The sequence below is a fragment of the Lobosporangium transversale genome, assembly GCF_002105155.1.
Source record: "Lobosporangium transversale strain NRRL 3116 chromosome Unknown BCR41scaffold_2, whole genome shotgun sequence".
Classification (NCBI taxonomy): Eukaryota; Fungi; Mortierellomycota; class Mortierellomycetes; order Mortierellales; family Mortierellaceae; genus Lobosporangium; species Lobosporangium transversale.
This window is the reverse complement of record NW_019028980.1, coordinates 587488-600976: the sequence shown is the minus strand read 5'-3', so window position 1 is coordinate 600976 and position 13489 is coordinate 587488. Positions and strand designations below refer to the sequence as shown.

At 39.7% G+C, this 13489-nt stretch overlaps 2 protein-coding genes across 2 annotated transcripts; one reads left to right on the top strand and one right to left on the bottom strand.

Moving 5' to 3' along the window:
• Positions 1-8269: 8269 nt before the first annotated feature.
• On the top strand, positions 8270-8494 carry BCR41DRAFT_289047 (hypothetical protein; the record flags this gene model as incomplete). Its single annotated transcript, XM_022020320.1, has 1 exon — positions 8270-8494. A coding segment is annotated over one exon (225 nt), but the record flags the coding sequence as incomplete, so codon positions are not given.
• Positions 8495-9220: 726 nt separating this feature from the next.
• Positions 9221-10397, bottom strand: BCR41DRAFT_344906 (hypothetical protein). Its single transcript, XM_022022621.1, has 2 exons — positions 10228-10397; positions 9221-9477 (listed from the first exon to the last, which is right to left on the bottom strand). The coding sequence occupies exons 1-2, from the start codon at positions 10330-10332 to the stop codon at positions 9352-9354; spliced, it is 231 nt and encodes a 76-aa protein (XP_021885933.1). The 5' UTR covers positions 10333-10397; the 3' UTR covers positions 9221-9351.
• Between the last annotated feature and the right edge of the window lie 3092 nt (positions 10398-13489).

The following is a 13489-nucleotide window of genomic DNA, read 5'->3' as shown; positions in this document are numbered from 1 at the left end:
ACTTTCATTTCTCAAAAGGGTGATCGAACGTGTAAAAACATGTACCTTTGCGAATGTGCAGATAAACAGTAAACATGACAGATGAAGAACACTCCAAGCATGTTTTATATATATATATGAACACCCAAAGAGAGCCGCGAATGCTGTTTTCTTGGTCATGAATTAAATTTGATCAGCTGGTTGTGTTTCAACCCAGCAATAGACGTCAAGTCGTAATGAAGGTGCGAGCAAGGCTGTGTTCAATCATTAAGAGGGTAGATAGTTCTCTTATGCTATTGAAGCTATGAATAACATTTTTAGACGAGTTAAAAGATGTCATGGAAGTCAACAGGTTTTAGTTATAGTGTCCTTGTTCCTCTTTGTTCTAATTCGTGGTGAAATGTATTTTTTTTTTTTTTTTTTTTTTTTATGGCCATCGATTCTATTACCAGCTCGGCTACATTCTGATCCCTGAGAAATTAAGACCCAGGGATGCGATGGCTGGGTATCCTGTTATAAAGTTTTATATATAGCCGATTCATTTGGTCAAAAGTGGAGTTTATTTATTATTATTATTATTATATATTTTTTTTTTTGAATATATTGACAGCCAATTAGTATCATGGTTAAAAGTCTGCAATGATTATTAGAAAAGTTATAGTTTTATGACCAAACGACATGGGCAATATGGAGCTACAGCCCTAATATGATCGACCAAAAATGAAGTTAAATGCTCCTGGTCAATCCGTAATTTTCTATCCACCTGTCTCAAATGGTTTATTGCATACTGTTACAATATAGCTCTATAAGCCATAGTCAGTTAGTCAACCTGGAATGGAGATTGGAGAAATCCCAAGGCTTTATGAACAGAAGAAAGCTGTTCATAGCTGGAATGTCTTTTCAGTTCAGCTATTGCAAAACACCATCAAGTGCGTAAATAGGCGGGAGGTTGAAAGACTTGCCTGTGGGTCGTTGGCTATGACATACTCGAAACGAAGGCAGGGAGGGGGGGGAAAAGCTATTTTGTATACCAAATGCAGTAACTGTGTAGGGAAGGAGGAATATAAAATGTAGATAATACAGCAAAACTGCGGGTCCATTGATTTATTCAATCATTCAATCATTCCTTTATTTGAGATGTGTATATGTGAATATGTACCATTGACTCAATATTATTCACTCTTGGAGATCCAATTGTCCCCCCTGTATTCATAGTCAGTTTGACTACCAGTCTTTATTATTTTTGACTGACTTGCTCAATTGTTGATTGTCGACTGTAATGCTTTTCAGACTGATTCAATATCTATTGAATGAAGCCATGCCATATTCAACATAAAATATACAGATGTTATATATATATAATATATATAATATACATATATTTATATTTACAGATATATATATTGTATATATTATGAGTATTATTTGTAAGTGCGTGTATAATATGTATATATATAGTGCTTATAATGCTTTATTCTTTTTTATTGATTTGTTCAGATATTGATATTTCACTCAGTCATTGAATGTAAAGCTGTATTCATTATTGTAACACTTGACTTCTATTATTGCAACATCATTCCCCTTCACCTTCACCGTCAAAACTTTTTTTTAGACCAAGCAATCTTTTATAAATGAATGTGCTTGTTTGGCTTTTCCTCCTTCTTTTCCCTCCCTTTCCTTCTCTTTCACCCTTTATTCAAAAGAAAAAAGATCTTTCTCTGTGAATGTTTCTTGCTCTCTTTTTTTTTTTTTAAGCTTGTAAACACCCAGCACAGTTCATACTTTACATTCAAAAACATATGCGCTTCCAATAGATAAAATACCTTTATTTCATATTCACACAGTTTTTCATTGCCCCCACGCTACATCCTTCGGACCATTTTGCACGAAATCCATAATCACACCTCTTCTCTGGCTCAGCATTTTCATCCACACATATTTATTTATTTTCTGCATTGTCAAAAAAAAAAAAACAACCGATTATTATTTTCTTTTTCTCTTCTTTCTTCTTTTCTCTTCTTCTTCGCTCCTGCCAAAAAAAAGAAAAAAAAAAAAAAAAAAGCCGCCTTTTTGTTCCTTTTTCTATCTCTCGCTCATTTCTTCTCGTTCTCATACATACCCCTTTTTTGTATTTTTGAACTGTCAAAGTTACTTTTTTTTTTTTTTTTTTTTTTTTTTGTCTTGGCCTGTCGATCCTTTCTTGATTGCATTTCATATTGCATACCACACCATACCATATCATATCACAACATAACATACCCACGCATTCATTCACTTCACTCACAGACATTTCCAACGACGCACACCATTATTCAGGACCAATTCGTTTATTCAATTGATTGCCATTTCATCTCTTTTTTCTCTTCCCTATTTTCCTTATCTTGACAACAACGATACTCAAAACGTAAGTATCCTTTCAAAGGCACAAACGAACAAAAAAAAAAAAAAATATAGGAGTTTTTTTAGCCAAAGACTTGTGATAAGCTATTCTGCCAAAATCATTATGGATTAGGGTAGTAGTGCGTGAGTTTAGTTGCCACACTGCTGTCTTTCTCCATGCACCAACCCTTTTTTTTCCCCTCTTTGTTCCTCGCCACCAGCTTTGCCCTTTCCAACCTTCTTTTGTGGCAATTATAGCAATAATGTGGTTTCGATCGATCAGCAAAAAAAAAAAAAAAAAAAAACACAGCACAACACCTTTTTGAAATGCTGGTCTTGAAGAACTTGATCTTATTTCTGGCTCGATATTTTTTTTTTTTTTTTTTTACTGATGTAGTATGACGATCTGTCAAAAAAAAAAAAAAAAAACCTTTAACTACCCGAGCTTTGGAAAAGTTTTTACTCAGGGATAAACAATCTCAACTGCAGTAACAACAACAGCAACAATAATAAAGAGTCAAGGAGAATAACACCGCAATCATTCTGCTTTAATCATCCTTCATCTGCTTACATTCATATCGATTTGTTTAAGTGTTTCAAAACAACAGCAAAGCAACACCGTAAAAATGAAGAATAGATTTACTATTTACTCACGCCATCTTAACTTTTATATTGTATATGATAGTTAATCTGTTGTGACCTGTCAACTTTTATCTTTTTTTTTTTTTTTTAAAAAAAGATCGTGATATCGATCATAGATTCAAGCTTTTTCCGAAAGAAGAATCGAAAGAACAAAAAAGAAACAAGGTAAAGTCAAAGTTTAAGTAATGCTCAGAAACTATTGAGTGATCTAATAGAGGTTACTTTTTTTTTTTTTTTTTTTTTTTTCCTCGGTTGTATTTCTTGTGTACACTTGGTGACGGATTTAACTGTTTGAACAATGCGGATCACAGAAGCATATTTTATCAAGAAGGAAGGGGCAAAAAAAAAAAAAAAAAAAAAAAAAAAAGAAAATGAATAAAAAGGTTTCTTTTGTGAATAGTCGAAGCACAACAGTCATGAGGTTGAGAAGATTGATTAGCTTTCAAAAGAGAGAAGAAAGGTCAAAAGTCATGAGATTGGTTATATTTATTTTATTTTTTTGCCGCCAACTTTTGTTTGACTATCATCAGCAATCGCAGTAAGACAAAACAATACACACAAATAACATTCATACACACACACGCGTGCGCACAAACACAATTAAGTCAATTTCTTCGGAAGCTGTAATCGAGGGTTACTGCTTCAAGCATACCAACTTTTTTTTTTTTTTTTTTTTTTATTTTTTTATTTTTTTATTTGTTTTCTAATGTAATGTTTTTATCGTGGTTGCAGACATGGTTTAATTGTTTGTTATAAAGGAAGCTTATATGAAGCTAGCATCGAGTACAGATATTAGGGATATCAGGATGATAAAAAAGCTTTCTTTATATTATTTCCACAGAAAGAGCAATAGATCTCTTCTTGTGTCTCTTTATTATTATTTCATCTGATCGTATGTTGTTCACACCAGGCAAGCACCAATGAACCCCCTTTTTTCGCATTATAATTTATCCTTCTGGAGATTTTGAAGAAATGGGCTAGTAGAAAGCTATGGATCTTCATCAGGAAAACAAGGTTTCCCCATTTGTTTGTAAAGCTGAATTGTTTTGGGAGCATACTGTACTGTGTTAATTACATCGTTTCTCTTGAACAAACGTTTGATGGGAACAGAGATGAACTAATAGGGAAGTTGAATGCCTTTTAATTTCTATGAGTGCACAAAGAGTCGAGCTTATAAGGTTTGCCTAGAAGAGAAGTTTTTTTTTTTTTTTTTTTTTTTTCTTCTCAGGATTCATTTAGTGAGGATGTGGATTATGGGATTGTACAAGCATGGTGCTTTGTTTTCTTATTAACATTTATGGTCAATGTTATCCAGCTGGAGTAATAGGGAGCTAAAAAAAAAAAAAAAAATGTTTCTTGGGTGAGGATGGTAGGGTACACACACAAATGCCTATTTGTGCATGTTTTGTACACATCATGTAATATGAGTGAGTGCCTTTCGGGTTCATTTTACTTCCCTTGACCGTTGTCTGCCATTCCATCGATCATGATTGATCATTACACAGCTCACATTGTCTGTTCTCGGGCCATTTTTCGTGATTTCTAACTTTACCTCCCCACGGATCTTCAATGCACAAAATAGGGAGAAAAGGAAAGTGAAAATGAAAGGGAAAAAAGAAAAGAGGTTAAGGGGAGAAGGACGGGAACGAGATACAGTGTAATGCTCTGATATCGGGGATGAAAGACAAGTATCGTTACTCTGAAAGGAAATGATTTCATTCCCCTTCCATTTATTGTATTGCTTCTTAAATTCCTTTATGTGAATAGCGTATGCGTGTGCATGCGCTTGTGCGAAAACATCAGGGCTGTTATCTTACAATAGCACCGTTGAATCTCTTTCAAGGTGCATACAGCACGTACATACAGCAGGTGCATACAGCAGGTGCATACAGCAGGTGCATACAGCAGACCTTTTAACCTGTTCTCGATAACATGTCTTACACAGTTTTCTCTATTGTTTGTGACACTTTTTTTTTATTTTTTCTCCGTTCATTCGAATTACCGCTTTGTTTGTTTTTTAACAAGATCGATGAACTGAAGTGAGGGAGAGAGAGTTTTGGTTCGTTGCAATGGATGTTGATGCTACTGCATAGAATTGTTTACTTGGCTAATCAAAAGATGTACAGGATGGTCAGTCGCTTGGGATAGTAGTTGTATTAGGTTGTTGCTTTTGTTTATCAGATGCATGGGTGGTTTTGTCCTCTTCCTTGACGTGTCCACAAAACGTGTGGGTCTCTTTTGTCCTCTCCTGTCCTATCCTATCCTTGCCTACTGTTTATTGTTGTTTGCTGTTCTCCTTGTCCTTTTTTTTTTTTTTTTTTTTTTTTTTCAATGATACAAATACATTCATTTGTATTTACGCATACAGATATGCACCCGACTCTTTTTTTTTTTTTTTTTTTTCTTGTTTTTGGGATCCAAGATTAAGAATACACAGGAACCTATGAAGCTCTTGTATTTTGAAGGTGACAAGCATGATTACCATGAAACTAATTAAACCAAATCTTTTCCTGTTCTTGTTCCTTTTTCTTTTCTTCTTGCGCCTTTATCTCTACCATGATTCTCTGATATTTCTCCATTACTTTAGGCTTTGCGGAGAAAAATAACGCGGTTCCCTAAACAGTTTTGGTCTCACCATTCGATCGGCCGCTTACCTCGAGTCAATTCCAGTTTAATTTTAAGTGTGATTTTATCCTCCTATTCTCCTGTTCTGCTGCTTGACATCCCAAGTGGTTTCTCTCATTGGGATCTCTGAAAGATTAAAAGTTCGAGTGCATACCACCTCTGCAAAACAGAAAATCGATCGATCCTCTTTCGTTCATTCTGATCGAGTATCGAACGCACACAAGAAAAAAAAAAGAAAAAAGAAAAAAAGGAATAACTAGAAAAAGAAGTAAACGGGAAGAAAAGAATTTGGATTATGCAGCCATCTTTAACCCTACCTTCACAACAACAACCTTTATACAATAATCAACACCAAAAATCCTCACCAATGGGTCAGCAGCAAAACCTTGAGCAGATCCGCGAGGAGACTGCTATGGAGAGCATCATGGCTGGGATGGAGTCTGGAGAGTACTTTGCACAACTTCAGCTCCAATCACCACAGCTCCCACAGGCACCCTTTACACAACAGCCACAGCAATATGATTTTGTGACGACACCTCTGTTGGCCTCGCAAAATCAGAGTCTATATGACATCTCAACGGCAGGGGGAGCAGGAATAGGCACAACAACATTGGCATCAACTCCTACAATCTCTTCGACGCTTTTGCCTTCATCTATAGACAATAATGCATCTAGCTTTGGTTATCCATCCTTCTCCTCTTCAGCAAATCCGCTTTATTCATCACCCCCTGCAATGACACCCTCTGGCGCGTTCTCACCAAGTATGGGATCGTCCATGCCAAGCTATTTCACACATCAGCAGCCATTAACTCCACCTCATCATCAATATTTCTCGGGCAACATCATCATTCCACCCAGGGATGGCAGCATGTTCATGACTACGGGAGGTGATGTTAGTGGCGGAGGCAGCGATGAGGGAGGAATGGGCGTTTGGGATCAATACTCTACCACAAATCCTACACCATCAGTCGAAGCCTTGATCCAACAACAACAGCAACAACAACAAGAGCAATTTGGACTTGAGCGACAGATTCAAGCTGGCAGTGGAGATCTCTCTGTTCAGATGACGCAGGCGCAGCATGTATATCAACAACAACAACAACAACAACAACAACAACAACAACAACAACAACAACAAGATCAACTCCAATCACCATCACTGAACACCACTGGATACACAATCACAACGCCACCAATGACTCCTCAAAGACCACATAGGCTCGTCCATTCTCAGTCACAACCTGGTCTCCGAAACCTTCACCAGGAGCAGCAAAAGCAACAGCTTTTTCAGCAGCATCAGCAGCATCAACAGACACTACGTCGCCGTCAACATTCTGTGCATTTCCCGAGTGAATTTCTATCTGGTGATTTAGGAAGTATGAGGCCAACACGTCATGTGGGACTGCCTGTAGGATCATATAGTGCGCCCATCCCTTCATTGGCTAGTCTTTCAGAGATGATGCAGGATTCGCCTGCCGGATCAGCTGCAGTCGCTGCCGCTGCCGCAGCAGCAGCAGCCAATAGTATGTCTGTGGATACAGCAGTAACGCTCGCAGAGACTGCCGCACTGCTCTCTATGTCCCTGCCGGCCTCGACTCATGGGTTCTCGTTTTTGGATAGTCCTCCACCGCCAATGATGCATCATCACCATGGTCATCATAATTTCATGCCCACGAGTCCGCCACTGTCATCTACAGATCCTTCAACACCCACAACGCCCAAGTCTCGTTCACGTGCAGGATCCAAATCAAGGTCACGTCCTACCTCTGCATCATCCGTTGTCTCAGCTCGCAATGCTGCGGCTCCTTACTCGCCTTCGCCTTCTATCGCCAGTAATACGACGACCACAGGTTCTGCAGTCGCTAGCTCGAGGTCACCCTCATTGGTTCCCTTGTCACCAATCCCACCCTTCAGGCAAGGCTCAGCTGCAGATTCGGAACAGAATGCCAGCGCTCCACCAACGCCAGCATATGAAACTGGTCTGATCCTCATCCCAGGGACACCAGGAGCGGCTGCAGTGGCAGCAGCAGCAGCAGCAGCAGCGTCCGCTACAGCAGCAGCAACAGTTGCCGCTAGCACTGGCGGCAAAGCAAGACGTGTTTCGAGGACTAAGGTCCCTGCACCAAAATCGCGCTCCCGTTCGAGCACTGTCACTTCTCAAAGCTCTGCGCTTGGTACACCCTCAGAGTCGACCGCCAACTTCATGAACTCTTCATTCTCACTGGTACTCTCGGAACAAGAGGAGAAGACACTTCAAGGACTTAATGAACAGTCAGGGTCAGGGTCAGGAGCAGGGAGTGCAGGAGAAAATCGCACCGCATCTCCAAGTGAAGACATTGATTCATTTCAACTTGATGCAACTGTCCAGCTTCAGCAACAGCAACAGCAGAACCAGTTTTCACATCAACAGTTTCAGCAGCTGAACCCTGGCATGTTTGATATGTCATTAATGCAGGAAGTCGATGATATGATTGAAGAAGAGAGTTTTGATGCTGACGGCCTCGATGAAGGTGCAGGAGGTGAACTTGGTGGCGATGAGGCTTCTGCCTCCTCAACTCCATCATCCTCAACTTCGTCTCCCGCAAATGGATCATCAACAGCAGTGCCAATTGTAACGTCCAATCCGACAGGCAAGCCTATGCCTTGCCCAATTCCTTCATGCTCAAAATCTTTTACTCGTCCCTTTAACTTGAATGCACATGTCAAGTCTCATGACACGTTGAAGCCATACGGCTGTCACTTGTGCCCACGTGTGTTCTCTCGAAAGCACGATCTTCAACGTCATATCCGTGTACATACAGGATCGAAGCCCTATGTTTGTGTGAATTGTCAAAAGGCTTTTGCACGAACGGATGCACTGTGTCGACATTATAAAGTGGAGGAGCCTTGCCGATTGTTTATGCAACAGGACGAAGTCCGCAAACAGGCACAACAGCACGTTCAGCAGCAACTGCAACAAGAGCAAATTGAGCTACAACAAGCTCAACAAGCCCATGCTCTGGCGCAAGCACAAGCAAAGGCCCAAGCGGAGGCAGAAGCTGAAGCGAAGTTGATGTTACAAACAAATGAAATAAGAGTTAGCGGAGCAAATGAAGATGAGGCGGTCAATGTGAAAAATTTGGATGTGATGTCCATGTCTACTACCTTGGTGGGAGCGACGACAATAAACGCAGCCTCGTCTTCTTCGAGCGCCACCACTGCTATCCATCAAGGCTTGGGGTCGAAACAGGAACGGAATGCATCCCAGCCTTAGCCTTAATAGCACATGTAATTTACTGCCATTTACTATTTATGACATGGTACCTGTAATCAAAAAAGAAAAAAAAGAAAAGCCCTACATCGTACGACAGTGTACAAAAATATCATTGCATTTTTACTAGTTTTTAGGTGTACAATATATCATTTATTAAAAAAAAAAAAAAAAAAAAAAAATGCATCGTTCACCTCTGTTTGAGGGAGGGAGCGTTACACAAATTGACACCAAATCTCAATCCTCGGAAATCCGGATTCGTCCGCACTTTTATGCCTAGATATTTATATACAATGAGCGCCGATTCGCCTTTTTTTTTTTTTTTTTTTTTTTTTTTTATTCAAACAAACGTTCTACTGAAATTGTTTCTTGAGATGTGTACGTTATCAAATTGTAGGGAAAAGAAGAGGAGGGTGTGGATAAATTTTGAGAGGAGAATTGTTTTTTCTAATTTTTTTTTTTTCTTTTTCTAATTTTTAAACACGACCGGCCTTGTAGTGTTGCCAGTAGGCGGAAACGAAGGGAAGGGCGAAACCAGTGCCGAGGTAGGCAACAACTTTGACAGCAAGAGCGGGCTTGTTCTTGGTTGAGAAGGGGATGTTCTAATATATTGTAAATAACAATAGTAAGAGTATAAAAATAAATAGAAAAAAAGGGAACGCCAAGTTATAGAATACAAGTCAAACAAAAAGAAGTGAAGCGAGACTTTGTTAATGTCAAATGTATCATCGTATCAATAAACCAATAAAGGACCAATTCTTTTTTTTTTTTTTTTTTTTTTTTTTTTTTTTTATGGCAAGCCTGCATAAATATTTCCTCTTCAAGCCAATGTCGGCCCAACACGTAAATAAACAAATACTCCTCCTATTCCTACGCCTCATTGCCCCACATCCATTAATCCTCCCATTTGTGTCAAATGTCTTGCTTCTAATATTGGCTGATGCCTTTAATCGATGTTCCCATATAGAGCGAGCAAATTGAATGCAGGGTCCAGTGAGACCTCACATGGCCGTGTACGATATCCTCTTATATCCTAGTATTGCTTTTGGTGTCGCGTTGTTGTGGAGAGGACAACACGAATAAAAGGCCTTCATTAACGGATATATATATGAGGATAGTTCTTAATTGCTGGTACCGCCTGGATAACTCATTTATTCTGACTCTGCTCTGGAGTAATATCGATATCGTTGAATAAGATCATCATACTGTTCCAATTATCTCCTTGATAAATGATATAGAGGTCTTTTTTTTTTTTTTTTGATCATTCCAAGAGAAAGGTTCCCCCCGTCTGATCCACGATTGTCGTGTAAATCATCTTATTTTTTGGATCAATAGATGATAAAGATTAGTACCTTGCCGTTATCATTGGTCCAGTGGTAAGCGCCGCTACGCAGGGGGGTGGCTCCAACAGTGGCGCGAGCACGAATTCCGGTACGAGCAAAGACAGCGGCGTTCATGATTGATGGACGGTTGTATTGATTGAAATGTGAATGGAGAGTTTTTGACAGGATCTTGATGCGGGAAATGCAGGTATTTGTTTCTTAACCTTCGACCCGAGATATTGTAGCTCAAAACTCGCTGAAATTACGCCACGTGCACGTGACAAATCCAGGCCATGCGCATGAAGGAATTATAGTAAATAAACTAGCAGTAGCCCGTGCGATGCACAGGTGTGAATTTTTGAACAAAATAATTTATTATTTTTATTTTTATACTTATTGGAGAACGCTCTTGTATACATACAATGTTCCTTGTATAAACACCTTCAAACCCAGGAAATATGCCATTGTCTATTAAAACCCTCAGATCTCTTGGATTGAAGCAGCGTGATAGTGCAACATACAGTTGACCATGAGTAAACACGGGAGCAGGGAGATAAATACCCACCTTCTCAAGAGTTTGCCCCTGCGACTTGTTAATTGTCATAGCGAATGCTGGCTTGATGGGGAATTGATACCGTGTAAACTTCACAGGTGATGTTTGGTCATCATCAGCAGTTGTCAGGGGGATGCGCGGAATAAACACTCTTTTTCCTTTTAAAGCGCCTGTGATAACTTCTGCTTCCATGCATCTTGAGGTAAGACCACGCACAATAAGTCGGGTACCAAATGACAGAGTTTTTTTTGCCTTTCAGAACAAACTTCTTTAAAGTCCTGGGCTATAGCCCTAAAAGCTTGTCGATGTCCATACGTCGATAATTCTACACGCATATGGCAAGAAGTGGTTTTAAGAATTTTTTTTTTTTTTTTTTTTGTATCAACCACCTTACTTCGTTGAGGTAGCGCACCCATCTTCGCTTCTTCATCACTGCCATCCAGTTGCCCTTAAGTATCAGATAAACGAATTATTACAGGAGGATTGTTCCTTGTAACCGCCCGATAAATTAATCAAGTATCCTTGCTTTGAGCAATAGCCGCATCCGCTTTGCAGCCATTTTTCTACACAACAAAGAAGCGTGTTAAGCAATGCAAGTAAATACCGGATGGGGCAGCACCCCTAGCTTTTACTGCAATCAACCATGAGCTTAAACACCTTGAAGTCAAGTTCTCTCCAGAGTCAAAGAAATTGCTTTAAAAAAAAAAAAAAATCTGATTCAAGTGCTTTAGTCAGACTCTAGTTCTTTATGAGAAAGTTCGTGTAAAAGCCTTGAATGTCGCCGAGAAATGCATCAACGACCTGAAGAAACGCGTGTTGAAGCCAGTTTCTAAGCGCAAAAGCAGAATTGCATGACCATCGACAAGAATCCGAGGAAATCCTTTTGCTGGAGCTTGGAGGAGCGAAAGGTCTTTGCCGGATACATGGAAAGCAGCAATTTAGACCATAGTATCCTGCTCAAGTCAGGTTAGCCTGGAGATAGCACTCTAGGATAAGACTGGTGACATTGCCGTATTAAGAGACAGCGTTATGCCCGTATATAAAAGCATAGAAGCTATCTAGAAGTCTATCTAAAGGAAGAGATCTCTTGTCTATGACATTCAAGGCGTACTTACTGGCTCTAGGCCTTAACAAAGCTCAACTCATACTATGTGTTGTGTTGAAAAACGATTATAGCAGCAACATCCCATCGCTAGGCTCTGCAACAAATACCAGAATCAATAAGCGATTAGATGGAAAAAAGTTTTTAAAACAAAATGATGCTGATAATCGTTTACTAGACTTGCTGATCTATAGACCACGCTACACGTGCCAAGTCCACAGTAACCGTATTCAGAGACATGACTCCTTCGCGTGGGTAAACAGCTGCAAAGTTGGCGTTTCCCCTTTGCTGTTCATCTCTAAATTATATGTAATCGAGTCTGGCTTTATCAGACTGGATTTATCAGTCTGATTAGAACTCAAAATTCGTCTATTTACAATTTTTTTTTTTTTTTTTTTTTTTTTTTTGTACGGCCCATTTTATTGACTATTGGGAGAGTGATATGAAGAAAAGCAATTGCGAGACTTATTGACACAAAGAGGGACATTGCATTCTTTGCACCACACTTGACTCTGATTTGGGGATTTGTGATTCATTTCTATTATCTGCTGGGCTGTCAGCCAGGAGCACCAGAAGCAGGTTGAGCGCCTCTCCCTCCATTCTGCAAAGTGATCTCCACGAGCAAAGCGCTTGGTTGAAAGTTTGTAGTTCTTTGTAATTCTTGGTCGTGGTTGATCCTCAGGAGCCTTATGTTGGTTCCTATCTTTGTGGTGAACAGCAGCAATAAGCTCCCAAACAAGGTTATGACGGAATCCATATTGGTTAAGAGGGGATCCTGCCTTCCGGCTAATGAGATATGAATTGGTGATTGCTGTATCCAAAAGCCAGTAGAATAGAGGCATCCAGTTCCTTCGTGTTGGCTGTTGAGTGTCATAGCTTGATCTCAATTGGTGAGCGATGTCCACCTCACCCATGAAGTAATTGTAATCATCCACCAACTTTGGGATCTTTAACTCTCTACTGAGGGAATCACCAAATATTGCTTGCACTTTTGTGGAATTAATGCTTGTTTCTCGTGGTCGGCGTCTGATTATCGGTATCTCCCATTCATCGCCAACTATTCCATGAATTGTCGTCAACATCCTCACTGGACCATTGTCCTGCCAGAAAACTGCCAGTACCCCCCCTCTTACCACCCCAGAACGAGTGTCCCAGTCCACTTTCGTTCTTTTATCGACATGAAGTTCCTTGGGAATCCTTTCTTGATCCTTTACGGCACCACATGCTCCAATTCCAATGTCCCTGAAATGCTGGAAAAGTTTGATGCTCGAAAAATAGTTATCCATGTAAATATTGAATGATAGCCTGGCGTATGGCAGTTGTTGAGCCAGGTGATTAACTAAGCATCCTGTTTGAGTGAGGCCGGGTACCTTTGTGACATGGGAAGGAATGATGCGAGAGATCGGTAAAAAAGTATACGTGTATCCTGCATCAGAAAGCGACAAAATCTTGAAACTTTCTGGTGTGGACTTATTCTTTATGTCAACAGTGTGGACACCGCCTGAAAATCGGACAGTCATCTCATCGATTGATATATTTGATGAAGGGGTGTAAAGCTGTTTTGATGTATCTCGAATGTGAGAAAGAAGTGGTTCTACGTTACTGAAATACATGTCGGAACTGTCGTCTGTATTAGA

What these genes read in the sequence shown, in the direction of transcription:
- BCR41DRAFT_344906 (XM_022022621.1), bottom strand. Translation starts at nt 10,332, where the DNA reads ATGAACGCCGCTGTCTTTGCTCGTACCGGAATTCGTGCTCGCGCCACT. An exon ending in GGACCAATGATAACGGCAAG is followed by an intron (nt 9,478 to 10,227) that starts GTACTAATCTTT and finishes ACAATATATTAG; the next exon opens with AACATCCCCTTCTCAACCAA.